The 19,036-nt window shown below is 40.1% G+C and overlaps 1 protein-coding gene across 1 annotated transcript; it reads right to left on the bottom strand.

Annotated features, from left to right (window-relative positions):
• Positions 1 to 597: 597 nt before the first annotated feature.
• SMIM10L3 (small integral membrane protein 10 like 3) lies at positions 598 to 9,215 on the bottom strand. The gene is made up of 2 exons (XM_069810147.1): positions 8,885 to 9,215; positions 598 to 7,250 (listed from the first exon to the last, which is right to left on the bottom strand). The coding sequence occupies exons 1-2, from the start codon at positions 9,068 to 9,070 to the stop codon at positions 7,230 to 7,232; spliced, it is 207 nt and encodes a 68-aa protein (XP_069666248.1). The 5' UTR covers positions 9,071 to 9,215; the 3' UTR covers positions 598 to 7,229.
• Between the last annotated feature and the right edge of the window lie 9,821 nt (positions 9,216 to 19,036).

Here is a 19,036-nt window from a genome sequence, read left to right as displayed (position 1 = left end):
ATATGTTTATTGCACTCCTTTAATGTGAATATTTTATTCAACAAAAACAAGAGGTCTGACATATCTGTTAATACTAAGGTGATTTTAACCCTGAAGAGAAACATCCAGCAATGTTATCCTGACTTATGCAAGAGAGTTGCTATGGCCATTCTACATATTTAGCATGGTTTGCTTTCCCCTTCTAAAATGAAATTCTTTTGCAAGATTAGAGCTAGTTAGTTAGGAAATACCTTGGAATTACATTGAATGTAACTGGTTTGTTAAGGTGTGTGAATAAAAAATTTAAAAAAAAGTGTAAAAAGAATGCCAATGAATTAATATTGGTGGCTAACATGATTAAGGTAGCCTAGAGCTCAGATACCAGATTTCCAAGGCCAAGCATAAGGCATTTAGCCCTTTTATTCTCACACAGGTTTTAAATTTGTTTGGTATTTGGTAAACACACATCTCAAATTGTATCTCTGAAGAAGCCACTCACTGTTTGACTTTATATTGTCAGAAACATGGTATCTTTAAGTACATCTGTACAATTTATAGAGTGAAAAACTGGAATGAGAAGCACAAAGACTAGCTCTTTTGTTGAGCACAGACAAAAGATCATTTTTTAAAAGATTTTTATTTCTGTTTTTAAATAGCTTGAGAAAACCCATCAATTGGTACTCAGAGTTCAATTGTAAACAGTTACAATACATAACCACTGTGTATTGATTTTGTACATTAACCTATTTGCAGTGACAATCCATAAGACAAGTCAAAGTCACCATATTTAGAAAATGAAATGCACTGTACTAAGAAAAAATGATGCCGTAACTGAAAATATTTAAAAGACTGCTGTTTAACTCCCTCCTGTGGTGTAAGTGAGCAACATCACAACCAACAGCTTCTGGAAGGTTAGATAGCACTCTGTATTATTCAAAAGTCTGTATTCACCTCATTAGGACAAGAGGTTTCAAGTTTACTATGGAAACTCCTCTCACAAGTTAAAAAGTGTTACAATAAATTTCTAAAATACATACAAAGTTGTAAACATCTTTCTCTGGAACAAACAAGAATGGTTTGTGCCAGCCTTCTCCATCTCCCACATTGCAATAAAAAAAACAAAACAAACAAAAAAATTAGGGCCAAAAGACCAAGGCCATAGACTAAAATTGTTCTGCGTGGATAACATCACAGTTTAGAGGAAGTATTAAGTGTCAGCATTTAAGATTAGTGTTAGTCACCAGCAGGTAGCAGAACCCATTTTCAAGAAAGTTCACGGAACACGCAACTTCAAGTGATGAATCAGGCACTAAGCATTAGATTTACCTACTTTTAAGAACAAAAGCTTAAATTACTTCTAGGGATCTTTATATGTGATAATAGGCAAAACTGAATACAAATAGAAAATTAAAGAACACTGATACTTCTACAAGTTTGGGGTTTAACCATTTTTGCTGTCACATTTATACAGATCTTCCACAAACAAGGAAGAAAAGAGATTTGCAAAACAGAATATAAAAATATTGAGATCACAGAAATAAACTGGATCTTTTCAAGGCAGATTTTCTTTCTGGAAGTCCTACAGGCCATTTTCTAAAATGTTTTAGCTTTTAAATTTATTTTGTCATTAACAGTGAAATAACCATCTACTTGGTCTGAATCTTGTATCACCAATTCCAAAAAGACTAAGATAATTGAGATTTTGGAAGGCAATACAGGATTAGTTTCAAAGTACACACCAATAGGATTTACTTAGTGCAGGGTGGTAAAGGATAGCATTATTCTAGCACTTCCACATTTTTCTTGTTTTCACACCATCAGCAGATTGATAATCTACGTCCTTGTATTTAAGTATGCGAGCTGATCATAAATATTAGTATTTTCATAGGCAACAAGTTGTTTATTTCAAAGTTCTATCTAATGCAGCTCTTCCTTGAGGATTAGAGGCTTTGTAGTCTGAGATACTGAAAGGGGATTCATCACAAATATTTAAAAAAAAAATCCTAAAAAGTTCTTTTTTCCCCAGTTACTGACTGTGCATCACAGAAACAAGTGTCAGAACACATTTTATTCTATGCACTCTTAGAAAAAAGTTTCAAAATATTACAAGTACATTCATGTGAATTTTTCAGAAAGTTGTACTAATAACTTAAAAATCTAAAGAGCATTGAAGCTAGTGTAACTGTTTAAGTTCTGACCTCAATGTGTTTGATAAGCCCCAAATTCTAGCTACAATTCTCAGCTGACAGAGGTACTACAAATTCAAATTAATTATATTTTAATCAAAGCAGCTGTTTTGAAGGGAAAAAGCAGAAATATGTCACATTGACTACCTACTGCTCTGTCAGATATACCACTTGCCATAACACCCTAATGACAGACTATGGATGCTTACATCTCTACATAGTTTCTGTCAATTTGTTATGCGTAATTAATTACAGGGGATTGTTTCTGAAATGGAACAGAATATCAGCATATGCCTATACTGAGAAATGATGGGGAAGAAAGAGAAGGAAACTATAGGTAAGACCAGGCCATAAAAACAAAAGGAATAACTTGACAATAAGATGATATGTGAGGAGAGTACGTACAGGCTTGCTGCTTCCAAGAATTAAAAGTGTGTGTGTATACCTATAAGGAGGGGCAAGGGAGGAAAAATGGAGAAAGAAAGCAAACTTTGGCAAAGTTTCTAAGAAAGTGCAGTCTTCACAGTCCTAAAAAAAAAAAAAAAAAACCAACAAAAACACACCCCCAAAAAATGAAACACCAAACCCCAAACAAACAAAACAAAAACAACCCAACACTGAAAAAGCAAAAGGCTAAAAAATGTCTACAGATAAAACTGTCTCATGGTACATAATGATGCACACATGATTTCTAAGATTGCACTAGCTAATATCACACCGAGAAGTACACCACCATCTCTACTGCATTTTGCATTGTAATGGCAGAAAGTAAATAAGCATTTGCATAAGCATTCCAACATCATACTGTGATAAAACACTTCTTATCTACATGCAGAGCTCTGTGCGCACACATTTTAAAGTATATTTTCTTTTTCAAAGCAGTACACCATATAGTAAATTTCCACTCAAGTGTACATTTATGGGAAACTACTAGGCAATTCTCTAAATACTGAATATTTTCTTACTTAATTTGTTTTCTAATGGCAGAAATAGAACTCTCTTCTATGCAGGAAGGAGCTGGACAACGATCAATGGAATTTTAGAAAGCACGAGTTGTTTAGAACCCTGACATTTTGCTTAGAAATACCCCTTTTGAACACCAACAGAAGAGCAAGATGAGAGAGGAACTGGAAATAAGAAGGCAACTGCCGGTTCAGTATAAAGGTCCCTTACCCCTACTAAAAGTGTTATTCTTCTGTACTGTAATAATCATCCAAGGTAGTCTCAGCCCTAACAGCACATGTACTCAGAAAAGCTCTCCACATCTGACTTATTGAAGCCACAAAACTCCATACAAACTGGTTTAGCTGAGACACCTTTCCATCTTTTGAGATGAGTTAATATCAAAACATTTGTAGGAAGAGAACAGTGGCCTAAACCATACAGTGTTTGATTTATATACAGTTTCAAAGGATTGCCATCCTTCTGGTTCACTAGTTTCCACACACACAGTAAAAGCCATTTGAGCATTGTCACCACCACCAGTCAAACAGTTCTATTAGTGCAAGAACAGTGCTTTCAATTTATGGCCTCCCCAAGCTTAAAGTGCAGTATATTACGTGAGATTTTAACATACCAAACTATACTTTATTTGAATTTCAGAAGGAATGTTCAAGTTCAAAAGTTACCTTTTAGGTTTTAAGCAATAAAATCCAAGGCAAGGTACATTTACTATCTCAAAATGGATTAAATCCACTCACTTAAGACATATTCTTTATATATTTTATGTTCAATATACATATAATACAAAAAAAATTCCATAATTTTGCTTAGCTGTATTGTATTTAAAGTGATCCTGTAATAAGTGATTAAAGGCCGCTCACTCAAAGCAAATTTTGCTTAAAACAGGACTGGATTAGCAGGACTGTGATACATAACATGATTCAACATTCCAAGATCCCCTCTTGCATAGGCTTGTCATCAATAAAGAGACAACCCTTGGCACCCCACTGTACACACATTTAAATTCTAATTTACAGGTGGTTTCTCTCATGTTTCATTTTGCCCTCCTTCCCCCCCCCTTTAAAATCACCACAAAGAATAGGTGCATTAAAAACTGGATTAATGCTTTTAGCTACTCCTCTTGCCTATTAATCCAACAATATCACCTACAAGTTTCTGTTGTATGTAACTATGGTTCCCCAAATATGTGGTTCCCAAATGACGTACAGCAGAGTAGGGGATCTTCCAGGCCAAACCCTTCAGCTGAATGGACAAGGTCTTAAGTAACAACTACAGGTACAACTGTGTCAATAGTTTCTTTATACAGGAAGTTCAAGCACTCAGTTGCGGATGCAGGATCATGTTTATGTGCAACTTAAAAAAGCTCACCACACCGGGAAAGAGTATTTCTTTACCTATATAGCTAGTTATAGAGATTAGGATGCAGTTGCACAATGTTTTCTTTAGCCATCAAGCCAGCTTAAACAGGCTGCAACCCCTCCCCACCTTCATTCCTCTGCCCTCAGCTCTGCCAAGTGTCTGTTTGGGTCAAGCTGTATGCAGACAACAACTTAACACCGTAACTCAAATAAGCCACTGACTTCTGGAGAAGTGTCTTTGTTTCTGGTGTTTTGGGGCTTCAGATCCACATCTCTTCAGCAATCTTGATCCACAAACACTTGTTTAATACCACTGCAAGGGTGATAAACTGCAGCAGTGGAGATGGGAGGCAATAGTATGAACGGCTTGACTAAGAGGAAACTACTGCTGTCAAAATAATTACTTACAATATGTAATCCATTATTATTTTGAGGCCTTTGGTAATTTTGTGACAGGTAATCATGTGTTCAAATTCTAGAAATTAAACAATTAATAAAAAGTACACACCAGGGAAAAAGTTATTTTCTAAATTGAAGTAAATGGCTTTTTATGTCTTCTAACATCCAGAAGAAATAGCCAACCACTGGGGATAATAAAAACACAACATATCATTTAACACAAAAATTAGTATATCTTATTTCCAGCACTCAAGGTTAAAAAATTCCAGCATTTCTCCCTGTAACACTGACAACCGGCATCTTGTCTTCATAATCAAGGACTTCTCTACACAAGTGTGCTAACACCCAAATAAACACCACATTAGAAAACTCTGCTGGCCTTCCAGGTGAATTCAGTTCAAACTAAATGCAACATCACTTACTCTCTTTCCAAAATGAAGTAAGGTAGCTAGCAAAAAGGATACTTGGTGTGTGAATCACTGGCATGACTTTACTCTGCGTTAAGTCCTCACTTCTAACTCAGAGTGAAGGGTGAGCTGAAAACGCATCCTAACTCACCATATCAATACCTCCCTCTTTAGGCGAGCCCCTAGAGCACATTAAGCCCACCTACACCAACTCTCTTGTTGAGACTTTTGGACACTGAGTTCAAACTTTGACCTACTGCACAATGAGTTTCTCCACCTAAGTACCCACAAGGAGCCTATTCCTGCAAATCCTTATTCACAAGCAGCTCTATTGATTCCAACATTCTTGCTCCATTCTTTGCCAAACCGCGTTGTCAGAAGTCTGTTCCAAAGCCAAAGTCAACAGGCCCAGAAATTATTACTATGCTTCAGTGATAACAATCACCTTTTCAAGGAAAGAAAACATTCTCTTAGAAAATTGTTTATAGTGCCTATTGTAGCACAATAAACCTCACGAGATATTGTTTAAATTAGAGCAGTACCATCCTTGAAAAGAAACACTGCTGAGAATTATGCTGTCTTGAAGCCCATCCTTCCAACAGCTTTCCAGTTCAAAGTGTTTTAAGGACCAATACATTAGTTACTGTTGGATTCAGAGTAGGAATTCAATTTTACAAGAAACAGTTTCATTGGAAATGGTTGTAAATAGTAGCCAGAACACTCCACTAATACAAACCCTAAAGAAAACAAAGGATCTGTGCTAAACAATCAAATTGGGTTCTAGCCTAGTGTTACAGCAGACCTGCAGAAGTCCCAAAGAGTTTTGAGATTAAGTTCTGTCCGCTCAGATGTAGATATTCCTTACAAAAAAAGTCCCTATTCTTCCAACAGCCAGTTTTGCTAGCAATTACACAAGTATAATTTTTACTTTAGCTGTTTACTTCTCACTAAAACCTGAACTGTAACCTTGTCTCTGTTATATAGTTAATTAAGTTTCTATTAATGTTAAAAATAGTAATTATTAAAATCTTAGTACTTTTTTACCTTCACTACTGCATACCAGAGACCTGCTAGTGCAAAAGCTAGCACAGAAATTACTAGCTGTATGGTGTGAAAATCATTAGTCACATATTGTATATTTGAAAGCATTTGCTTGTATCCAAGTGTTTGCTCTGAAGATACAAGGTTTAAGTAACAAAGAGGAAAACGTGGTTTCTGGTTGTTTAAGAGTCCCACAGCATATTCATTCAGTGAGGCAACTGGAATAGAAGAGAGATCAGGAAGTCCACCAAGCTCCAACTCTTTAAGAAATGCAAGCTGCGATTCATTCTCTTTGCTACTGCTCGTTTCTAATTCCAGAAACTGCAGTTTTTTATTATACTGCAAACTTCCCAGCCAGAGGTGTGCAAAACATACAAAGTTGTCTCCCGGACAGCATGAGCTAAAGTCTCCAGCAAAACTACAAGCTTTCTCCAACCAGCCCATTACTGAAATACTATTAATGCAGTGAGAAACCCTATCAAGACTGTCTTTCCCAGAAGAAAAACACAGATGAAATGAATCCTTCCAAGGAACAGCTGCACTTGAGTTCCTCTCTGCTGATTCACTCAAACTCAGAGGCATTTCATTGCCAATAGAAGGCAGAGGTATAGTGTTAAGGAGAGAACAATTCCTGGTGTTAAAATAAAATAATTCTTGTAAACTGCTACTATGATTTTGAGAATTGTTCAACATGGAATGCATGTGTGTCAGGTGAGCTGCTGCCTCGTGATGATCTGGGCCACTGTCACATACTCGTTTCTGGTTTAAATCTTCTTTCTTCATAGTCCTAGAGAAGATGAGCACAGCTTTGCTGTTTCACGACAGGCTGAATTTGAAGAAGAGTGTGATTGACTCTAGTTGCAGCATACAGTGCAAGCAGCACACCAAGTCACAAGTCAGTGGATCTCAATATGGACCTAAAGAGAAAGAATGCAGGAAGTAATTACAGTAATATCCTAGTTTCTTGGTGCCCAGTATATAGAAAAATAAAATAAAAAAATCTTTACCATAAAGAAAAATAATAACCCAACTGCAGAAATTAACAGTCCAAACAGACAAGTCTGCCTCCAGGCTGCTTGAGCACATTCAAAGGGGTAGGAAGTATACTCAAATATAAACTTCCTTCTGTAGTTTCAGTTCAATCTGCTACAAACTCTCTTTTGCTATCAGGCATCAAAGTGAGTCAGCAAATGAGCAGCTAGAGAGATCTGCTGCATAACAGTACCATTTTCCTTAACCAATAGAAATGCAGACAGTAACTGATTAGAGGCTTAAAACGAAAGGCAAATATTAATCTTTCTGTGAACAGAAGCACATGCTGAAATCAGACACACAACACTGGAAATCAACAATGTACCATGCACAGCTTCCCAAAGGGAACTGGTCAGACTGGCTGCACCAGCATAGTTTGAGGGTATTAGCTAGATTGTAATCAAATGACAAGCTGATGTTTTTACAAGAGAACTATTATGTACCAACGCAGATAACAAGCAAAGGCAAGGCATTTTTAGCCACCAAGGTTACTAAGCTACGTGCACAACTCCTGGCAGCATGGCTCAATTTCCAACTTCAGAACTGTAGAACGAGTCCCAAAAATAAAAATATGAGACACCACATTTTGACCTCTTCCCATTCCAACTTACCTTTTACAAGCCACAAACCACAACCAGACTTGTCTTTCAGCATTTGGCCACTAGCCAGATGTCAAAACTTTCATTACAGCTACGTTTATGAGGAGAAAGACAGTGTCCAATCTTTAGCTAGAACAGAGGTTTGCTGTGACAGTCCATAGCCTGCTTCTGCTGCCAGTTAAAAGCAAAGCTTTCATTTCATCACAAAACCAATGAAACTTTAACCCTACGAAGGGTGAGAGCTCCCAATGTCTTTAGGGCAAAGGGAGTTCCAGGTTTTGTGGAAAACTGGCTCGAAACAGGAGATGCGCAAATTAAATCTGAACCGTCATTTTCACACAACGACGGAGTTCCAGGTTTTGTGGAAAACTGGCTCGAGACAGGAGAGATGCAAATTAAATCTGAACTGTCATCTTCACGCAACGACATTATTATTTGAAACTGCCTCTACATCTTCCCTGCTACGTTTATTCATGACTTAAAAAAACCCACCAAACAAACTGGCGAAGGAAGTTATTTTACCAGCTCCTTGCAGGCTGCCAAGAACGTACCACCGCAGCGCACACATTCGCAATTTATTGGCCGTCTTTAGGTTAACTACGGCTTAGGAACGCGGCTGGACCCGACGAGACAGCGGCGCGTTCGCCGCTAACGTCCACACCGAGCAGCGTGAGGGGACGCTTCCACCTCGACCCGGGCAAAGGCACGTCCCCGGAGCGGACCTGCATCCCCGCGGAGCCCCGCCGACCGCCTCCTCGGTGGCACAAGGCAGCGCAACGGCCTCCCCGCCGCCCCAGCCCAGGGCCGGGCACGCAACGCCTCCGACCGCGCTTTGCCGTTACCCGGGGAGAAGCGACGGCGGCTGACGAGCCGCCGCCTCAGGCAACCCGACCCGAACCCGCCAGCCCCCCCCCCCCCACCTGCAGCCGCACGTTGAGCATCATGGAGGCGACGATGTAGAGGTAGGGGAAGTTGATGCGGAGCTTCCAGGCCAGGTCGAAGAAGATGAGGAGGGTCCTGGTCAGCCCCTTGCAGAACACCCCGTAGGACCTGGCCGCGGCCGACTGGGAGAGCCTGGCAGCCAGGGCGGACAGAACCGCCGCCATATACCCCCCGCCCGCGGCCCCGCCGCGCCGCCCGGGCCCCGCAGCCGCCCCCTCCCCGTGCCCGGCGGTGGGTGTCGCCAGCGGGGAGGAGCCCTCCGCCGTGACGACGTGCGGACGTGCGTAACCCTGACGCCCCACGTCGGGGCGGCGGACGCGCCAGACGGCCCTCCCTCCCCTTCGGCCTCTAGCCGCTGCGCATGACTAGAGGGGAAGGGCGGGGCAGCGGGCGTCGCGGGCCCCGCCCCCGCCCCCACCGGGCGGGTGGCCTGAGGCGGGCGCGTGGCCCGGCCCGCCTGAGGGAGGAGGGCGGGAAGGGGCGGCCGTTGGAGCGGGCGCGAGGCCCGGCCCGCCTGAGGGAGGAGGGCGGGAAGGGGCGGCCGCTGCGAGCGGGCGCGGCCGCCGGGGCGGGGGGCTGCCGCCTGCCCTCACGTCCCTGGGGTCTGCCGCCCGCCGGCTGGCCGCGGCCCGCAGCCCAGGCCCCGTCCCTCGGGGGTTGAAATCGCACCGGGAGCCCACGGAGAGTCGTTGCGATTCCTAAAATGCGCTTCCAGTGGAGCTAGCCCCTCTCAGCTGGGGAGGGGAAGCCTGAGGGCTTGACCCGGCTGTGCGCTCCAACCTTCCCGATGAAAAACTCATGGGCCGTCAGTATTGCTAATGATTTCTGGGTTTGGGTGGGGGTTTTTGTGATTTTGGTGTGTTCACGCAGTTAGGTGACCATTTCAGCGAGCCAGCTACTTCCACAAGTAAATACTTCCTATGCTTTTCACACCAATGCTTATTTTGAATTTAAAACACGGTGTTCAAGTACAGGTTACACCTAAGTTTTCCAAAACATTTTGCAAGTATTTCCTAGGAAGCTCTTTTGAGATGAATTATCATCGTGACACTTGCTTTGCAGGTAGGGGAAAGATGTCCCAAAAGACGAGTAAATGACCAATACCATTTATGAAGATGGCCCTTTTTTCCCCCCAGAACTGTTCTATACCGTTTCCATTCAATCAACTTTCATTTACTCTAAAATGAAACAGAAGAATTAGTATCTTGATCTAAATGCCCTGTAAAATACTAGTTTATTGCCACAGAATCGCACTGGTGCACAGAGAAAGAATAATTCTGGAACAAAATTGGACATCTTCCCAGGTTTATTTGCAATCCCTTTGTCTGTAATCCGTTAGTTACATAATAGAGCGGAAAACCCCGTGTGTGTCTGGAAACTGTAAATAGTTCAATTAAGAAACTACGGGCACTAGCTTGTGCTCTCAGGAATGGGGCTATTTTAAGGATACAGGGTGTGTGGAGAACCTCTCAGTGTTAGGTATTAAGGGTATGGCAGGCCCCCCCAGCCTGACCTGCGGCTGCCCTGGGTAGAGCATGGTTTTAAATGGCAGAAGTGGAGCTGTCCTTAATGCAATTTTTAACCTCATCCACCTCTGAACAGACTTGAAGGAACCCATTTGGATCTCGGGCCTTTAGCTAGCTCCTTCTTAGTGTGAAAAGCCCTGATCTACTTCCTTCAGACCCAGTTCTCCAGGCAGCCGCAGGTCGTTGCTGTTGTCTAAGTAGATCTGAGTGAATTTCAGGCTGTGGAGTTACATGTTGTTTCAGAGTTAAGATTATCCTACTGACTCTTACAAAGCAAAACAGCACTCGTTCAGATTAAAAAGGGTCTCAAAGAAAATGTGTCTCAAAACCTACTGTCTGAGGAACTTGTCCATCTTCCACAGGGCATCCTAGCAGGTTCAAAGCTCTTCAGATCCCTCTTTAGCCACAGACTTCTGTCAGTTCTTTAGTCAAAGATCAATGATCCTCTCTGAGGCCAGGATTGATCTATGATTTCATATCTTCCGTGTGCCTGGTTGTCTTGAGCCTACCTGTACTATTCCAAAGAGGGAAAATTTCAAAAGACTTGTTACCTGCACTCTTTTAATTCCGGAGAGCTTGAAATAATAGCCCTCACTCTGCCCATGAGTTCATTCAAAAAGTATCCTTCAGGTTATTATTACAGCAAGTTATTAAAAAAAAAATCAAAAAAGCCAGGAGACAGAAGTTACATATATTATCCATAAAGCTCATGCAACAGCTTCTGATTCCACAGTGTCTTAACCTCTGTCACAGTTTTCCAAAGACAGGTATAGTTCTTCTGCAAGCAGGAAAGTAATGTACACAGCAGTGGTTTCACTGCTGTGTGGTGTCCCCATCTTCCCTTCTATGTCAGCTCAGCACGTCTGATTTGTGAAGACAGTGGTGTATCTTTTTTCCTCCTCATCTGAAGTTTTTAATAATGCTGTTAGTACCGGAGGCACAAAAACTGAGATGTGTCCAGGCCCAGTTCCAAGGTAATTCGAATTGTCTATCGTCTCCATTCCCTTCGCCGTTATATGTACTGAGACCATCTTCTCAACAGCTAAGCACAAATGTGATTTAGCTGCTATGGGACATTTAGTAGCTTTCCATAATTAAATTGCAATGCAATGCGATACACAAAGGTTAAATCAGGAAGCTGCTTAACTTTTATATTTATCAGTAGATATCTGCCAGATTCTCATTAGTTCTGGCTCATGTTGCACATTGAAACAGATGTGACACAGTATCAATTTTAAAATCTTGATTAGCTGTAAATTACTTTTTACACTGAAAGAGGCAATATAATTAATAAATAAATAAATTAGGTCATAGTAACACGTTAGCACCGGTATTGATTTGGATCTAATTATTTAATTAAATAGTAAGATTGATAAAACACTCTTTAGCTTTCCAACAAAGAAAGTAGCGGATAATGCAACTGAATACCAGTTGAAGAGACCAGATTATGTTACATCAAGATTTGGAAATTAGCTAATTATTTTGACAGTGAAACTAAACCTCAAAACCATCCCACACTTCGTCCTTTAATTTCAGCTCTGTCATGGTGGTAAAATCATTTTCAATTCAGCTAGAACACTGATTACTTTAATATGCAGAAGTTCAAAACTATTGACATGCAATTTGTGGCTGATGGTTGCAGAGATCATTTTCCATCACTTTAATGCCATCATCCCATTTTTGCTTCCAAACCCTGACTCGTCTTTCTCTGTTGCATTAGACAAGCACATCCTTATCTTTTAAATTCTTTCCATGTTTTATTTAATTTTACATAAAATGTCTTCTCAGGTATTCAAATGTTCCTCTATTCAAAGAAAAAATGTTGTTAGTCAACATTACTGACTTGTTACATTTTCAAAATGTCCTCCTAATCTTTCTCAATGTATTTCCATTATATTTAGAAGTAGTTCCTCGTAGGTTTATGCAAAGATTCCTCTATTCTCTTTCAGGGCTCTTAAGTTACCATATTTCCAAAAGAATGAAAAATTAGTCCCTTGATGTGCCTACCACATGGACCAATATTATCTAATTGCATTCCCCTGTTTTACTGTATCTGTCTGCCCTCTGCTTGGGATAGACCTCTTGCCGGGAAGGGACCTCTCTCTGTCCTGGAGCATGGCACAGAACAATCCTTATGCTTGTGATCAGGTCTCTAGGGCTCTCTGTAAGAACTAATAACAACACAGATAAACTATGAACACTTAGTATTTAAATGAGACAGAGTTTAGGGTTATTTATGCTTACAGTTCTTTCTTTCTGGTGCCTTTTTATAGCCATTGCTATGTATGCAAAAATTGCATAAAATGATTGATAAAATGATTGCAAAAGACCAAGAAGAAGCTTGAAGAAGAGGAAAAGTCATTTTAAACAATAAAACATTTTGTTCTCTTCAGTTCCTGTGATCTTCTGTACTTTTTTGGACTGAAAGTTCAGTTAAAAAAGAGCCAGGTGGTTCCTAACAAACCCCTTCTTGTGAGTGGGGTTTTTAGGACTGCAAGGAAGCTTGTCATCAGCTATGGTAGCCCATCTGCTGATGCCATGCTTTCCTTCCCCAGCAGCAATCTGCCTTGGCACTCAGGAATCTCAGGCGCCCCTCAGAGAGTTTATTGTCCCTGGTGACAAAAGCTTTCAGTTTACTCTTTTGGTTTGTGATTACATTGAGCTTAGAGCCCCCCCTCTCCAAAATCTTTCAGAAAATTAAGTGTAGAACACACTGTGGATTCTAACAACACAGCGTTGGCAAGTTATAGTTAGATACATGGAAGGCTACCAACAATATGAACAACTCTTGCAGCTGTTGTGTTGTAACACAGTGTTGCACTGAGGAGTGTTGGTACTCCAACACAGACAGTATTAAAAAGGCACAAGACCTCATTGGAACAGGTATTTTTCATCAGTTTAATAAAGGCGGGATCTAACATTAAATTAAAATACCTAGCTGCCAGAAGTAAGCAGAAATACCAGTCATGCAACTACATCTCTTGGTAAAACAGAAAGAAGGTGATTGACCTATGTCACCATTAACCTAGATTGTTTTGCAAACAGGACAATTTTGTAATTTTTATATTTAGGAAACAAAGAATAAATCAAACATCTTATTTTGGGAAGTATTCCTCTTCACAGAAATTGGTACTTAGCATCTTATCAGTATACAACCATTGGGGGGAAAACCGTAAGTGTTTCATACAATTACTATATTCTATTTATGCTAAAATAAGCTATTTTGTACTTATTTATGAGATTTATTGCTCTTACCAGTTCTTCAGAATTTCTACAAATGGTTCCAGTGAGGAACAGATTCCAGAATATATCATCACTTTTTGACAATTGTCTTACTTCTGTAATAAATGGACATTTCTGTTCTGAACGCTGACCGTGCTATATGAGGAAACGCTGATTTTAATTTCTGGCTTTTATCTAATGTGGGTTTTGAAGCTATCTATTTATTATCTTGCTTTCCACTCCAGAAGTTGTTAGCTGGGATGTGAGTCACAGCTGTGCAGCATGACAAAGGGAAGTAGGCTTCTTACCACTCCATCTGTCCTCAGGCAAACTGATCACAGAAGACTTGGTCCTTTTAGGTCCTAGCTCTGGTAAAGTCCATAAGCATGTCTGCAAGCCTGGAGCAAAAGAAACACTAAATCTTTCTAAGCAAATCAAGTGGCCAAGTCAAAGCTTATAGCCTTCAGTCTTTATTCACATGAAAAACAGTTGCACAGTGGAAGGCAGTAAAACTAGTAATACTGAATGGGCTTATGTAATGGTTAAACCTTTATCCTCTTTCTTAATAATTTAAGGCTCATTTCTGTGAAATGCTTGATATCAAGATAGGTAGAAGTTGAGGGGAACTTGCAGCTTACACATCTGTGTACTTCAGCAATGCCTCACCTCAGGGCATAATGTGATGCTTACAGTTATAAAAAGGCTTATTCCCGTATTTCTGCTGAAGGAGTTACAGCAATAAAAAACTGCAGTGACACAGAGAAGTCTCAGGTCCTTGTTTATAAATATATAATGATGTCTCTATTCCAAAAAGCTTACAACCATAAACAGGGATTACTGTATATAGTCCCGTTGCCTTCAACAACAGTTCTCACTGTAGTAAGCACTGTCTGTTACTGCTTGCTAAACCTGAGGGTAGACATAAGTGAATGCAAAGCCTTATGTGGTTTTTATAACTGAAATTCTTGACAGAAGAGATATTTATCAGAAGCTACCTAAAGAAAATACAGGACTTGTTTCTGTTGTGTATGTATGCCAGCTAAATCATCCATGCTAATATCACATGAATGTGATCCATTTATTTTACAATGCTTTATTATTAATGTAGAGATTTATATACATTTGATTTTTATGCTCCTTTAATCTGTTCTTTCTGATGCAGCAAATGCTGACATTTAAACATTGTGGTTCCTTTTTTATTTCTGGCTTTGGTTCTTCTAGAGCAGACTGAGTACTATATTTGAACAGTGTACATATCACATGCTGGTACAGTTTTTTTTCTTCAACACTCAGGAAACTAATCATGCCAAAAATGTCTGCCTGGAATATCTAGCAATTACAGACCATTGCTTGTGGATTATATTCCTTTCTAACATGGATTTTATGTCACAATATCTCCCCAACTTTAGTGAAGATACTCTGAATTTCCTTCACAGCAGTAGTGTCACTTTCCTAATTAAAACTGTGTGCTCTATTAGCTTGACAAAGACATGTACCTAAAGAGTTCAAAGATCATTAAGCAAAACACTTCAGAATCTCAGGCAACTGTTAGGTGTGAATCTTTAAGTGCTACCTACTATCCAAACAGCTTGACTAAGTACTACTATCCTGATGTAAAAGTGGGAAGGCAGAGAGGCTCAGTGAGTGACAGGCCATGAAGGCAGATACCACCCCAGGTGGAACTAGAGTCCAGGAAGGAATTTTGGATGCCTAGTGCTGTGTATTAAGATTTCTTTGTATCAGTTGCTATATCCCTAATAGTACATCATTAATCACCTGACTTTTACCACCAACTCAAATTAGGATAAAATCAAGTCTTAAGCACAATTTTTAAAGACAATTCTTTTAGCTATTTTAACATGAAAAAGCATCTGGAAACCCTGTTTTTCTCCAGTAAGAGAAATCTCTCTTCAGTTGTTTTGGGTGGGTTCTTTTGCTTCTGATTTTAATACAAATATCTAAGAGAGAAGAGTGCAATATGCTGAAAACCTTATTTCGCCCTCTGACATTTTGTGATACACCTTTGCTTCATGTAAAATTGGCTCTTGCACGTCAGCCCAAGCCCTAGTTTCAAGTGGCTGTGAATTATGATTACACCTTTTCGCCCCTAAAACAGTTTTTATGCTATCCGTAAGGACGGACTTTTACTTTTGACCTAGATATTGTAGCATGCTTTTTCCTGACGGCAGCTGAACAGAACTGGTGTCAGCAGGAAGTGTCATCTAAGAGTAAGAGAATACACCTATGAATCACTCTTGTGTTGTTTGTTTCACTGACGTGTTTCCCTGTATGTACAATGTGTATACTTGTACATCTCTACTTCTCTGTGCATTGTTTGTGGCTTTATTAATGAACTAACATGTTAAAGAACACAGTAATAGTCTGGGATGAAAGATACTGTAAAAGTGCAAATAATTATTGTCTCTGTAATGCTGATAGTCTGTGTCATGGTGAGTAGAACTTTCCAGTATTGCATCAGCGTGATTACCCTGCCACTCCCCATCCACAGAGGAGAATAATCCTCCTTCAGTGCCAGCACATACGCAATACACACATTCAGACAGTATCCAAAACAATTTTAAATAATGATTTCCTCTCAATGTCTAAGAAAAAGACTTTCAACAACAATTGTAATGGGTGAGAGAAGAATGATAGATTGTAGAACAATATTAGGACTGATCTAAGCCTCAACTTTATGATTCATGATCTTACTGGAAATAGGGAAAGATTTGTAATTGGTTATTGTTACTGCCATTCATTATTTTCTTTTTACATACTCCTCTGTGTAGTGCATTTGTAACTTTTCTATATACAACTCAGCACTGCAGTTGTATCTATCAAACTGATAATTTTTCTATTAAGTTGTTTGTTATTAACTCCTTTGCCCTGTCTTTCATTCTGTTCTCTAAGTTTCTTTTCTTTTGTCAAACTAATGTTTCAATATGTTCCCTGTGTCGGTCTCTCCTTTCATTCTCAGGGAAAAAAAAGAGAATTAAGCATTTGCAGGACCACATAAGTTATTTGTTTCTCTTTAAAAACAAATACACTACATACTAGTTAAATGAAAAAGATGCAAGAATAAAGTAAAATGTAGCTGAAATATAGTAAAGTTTAATAATAGAATAATTAACATATCATGTATTCTAAGGAGCATACACACAAGTAACAATTTGTCTTCCAGGGCAAATAAGGAAAGTTACCTTAAGAGAGTAATCAACTAGGATTTAAAATGCAAAATTCTGAACAATTCTGAAAGGCTCCTTTTTATCATATATGAGGAAATAAAGATTTGCAAACTTCTGGGGAAAAAAAATTGTATAAATCTGTTACCATCATCATCTATCCATCCAAACTGTAATATTGTTTTAATGACTAACAGTAAATATTTATCTAGGTATTTTCTAATGTTGGCAATTACATACCCAACTGGGTATAAAATTGACAATTTAAAACATATTCATGTTCAAAGCATACACTGTGCTTTAACTTAAGTATTTTTTTTGACAATGCAAAACAATTGATCCCAAAAGAATAGGATGGAGGAGCGCTGAAAAGAAAATACATAAAAAGATATTGCTTGTCTCATGACAGGATCATAAAAGCAATTTGTGCTAATGTAAGTATTTTCTCTATTATAGCCTTCATCCTTGTCTTTGTATGCTATTTTGTAATAATACTGAAAATTTTGTTGTACCTCTTTTTCATGTAAAAAAACTCTAATCATCCATCTGTTTTACACTGGATAAAAAAGAACCAGTGGAGGAATAGGTAGGTGGTGGGAAAATCACAAGCAGTTTTGCACATCCCTTGAATCTTCCCATGTTCTGGGTCTCCCCAGGACCATGACATAAATTAGATAGTCTTCATGTCTGCCCTGTTTCTGTGCAGTATCTCAAAGGCCCCAAAAGCTGTTGTAGCAGGCAAGAACAGCAGGAGCACTGCGATACTGCCCACACCTCTCTTCTGCAGCTCCTGGCTGCCGGGCAGAGAACAGTTGCCGGGTCATTGGCAGCAGCAGAGTCTTGGCTCTAAGGATATTTGGCTTAAATGACAAGTCATTTCACCTTCCATCTGTATGAGGGAACATGGACATACAAGTGTTGCAAAAATAGCCTGTCAGTTCACAGCAATAGTTATGATGTTTTCCTCACTGATGTGAAATATCTGAGAATTATCTTTGCTCAGCAAAAGAAAAACGGAAGGCAGTAAATATCATGGAATGCTCTGTCCACTGATGAGGTTGCATTGTGTGGTATCAGAATAATTTAGAAATATTCTGAAATTAGTAGGAGATCAAATCACTAGAAAACCACCCATGATGGTATACTATATCGATTTCAGTGAATCATGATTTCATCATCACTTTGCAGAAGCAAAGTGGGCCCTTTCCTCATACTTTCTTTGAGGAATGGATGGCAACGCAAACAAAGGGAATAGCGGTTGTGTGCATCAGTCCAACCAGAAGCTTCTCTGCCAAGCAGAATTATGGCAAGAACTAATTATGGAAATTAAAAGACTCCTGGGATCATTAGACCTGCTCTGCTTGACGTTTACTTCAGTATTTCCTGAAAATAACTGGTTTGCTTGGGGAAAAAAGAAACCCCAGGCTCTGCGTAGCCTGACAGTCCCTGGGCTGTCCCATCTTGTGAAGACTGACTGTGCACTGACCTGTCTAAAACTTGCCAGCAGAGTTAATTGATGTCTTAGCACATCAGGAAGAGGGAGGGCCGTGTGAGGATCCATCAGTGAAGGGAAATGTTCTGGCCTGGCAATGTGCTGGCACACCGAGTGAGAAGTTGTGGGGGGTTGACCCTGACTGAATGCCAGGTGCCCACCAAAGCCATTCTATCACTCCCCCCTCCTCAACTGGACAGGGGAGAGAAAATATAAGAAAGATCTCGTGGGTCAAGATAAGGACAGGAGAGATCACTCACCAGTTACTGTCACGGGCAAAACAGACTCAACTTGGGGAAAATTAACTCAATTTATTACCAATCAACCAGAGTAGGGTAATGAGAAATAAACCCAAATCTCAGAACACCTTCCCTCTACCCCTCCCTTCTTCCCAGGCACAACTTCACTCCTGGATTCTCTACCTACCCCCTCCAGTGGCGCAGGGGTATGGGGAATGGGGTTTATGGTCAGTTTATCACATGTTATTTCTGCCACTTCATCCTCTTCAGGGGCAGGACTCATCACACTCCTCCCCTGCTCCAGCATGGGGTCCCTCCCACGGGAGACAGTCCTCCACGAACTTCTCTAATGTGGGTCCTTCCCACAGGCTGCAGTTCTTCACAAACTGCTCCAGCGTGGGTCCCTTCCATGGTGTGCAGTCCTTCAGGAGCACACTGCTCCAGTGTGGGTCCCCCACGGTGTCACAAG

Source organism: Haliaeetus albicilla, chromosome 22 (genome assembly GCF_947461875.1).
Source record: "Haliaeetus albicilla chromosome 22, bHalAlb1.1, whole genome shotgun sequence".
In the NCBI taxonomy this organism is placed as follows: domain Eukaryota; kingdom Metazoa; phylum Chordata; class Aves; order Accipitriformes; family Accipitridae; genus Haliaeetus; species Haliaeetus albicilla.
The sequence above is the reverse complement of the archived record's forward strand: the minus strand, read 5'-3'. Positions and strand labels throughout refer to the sequence as shown.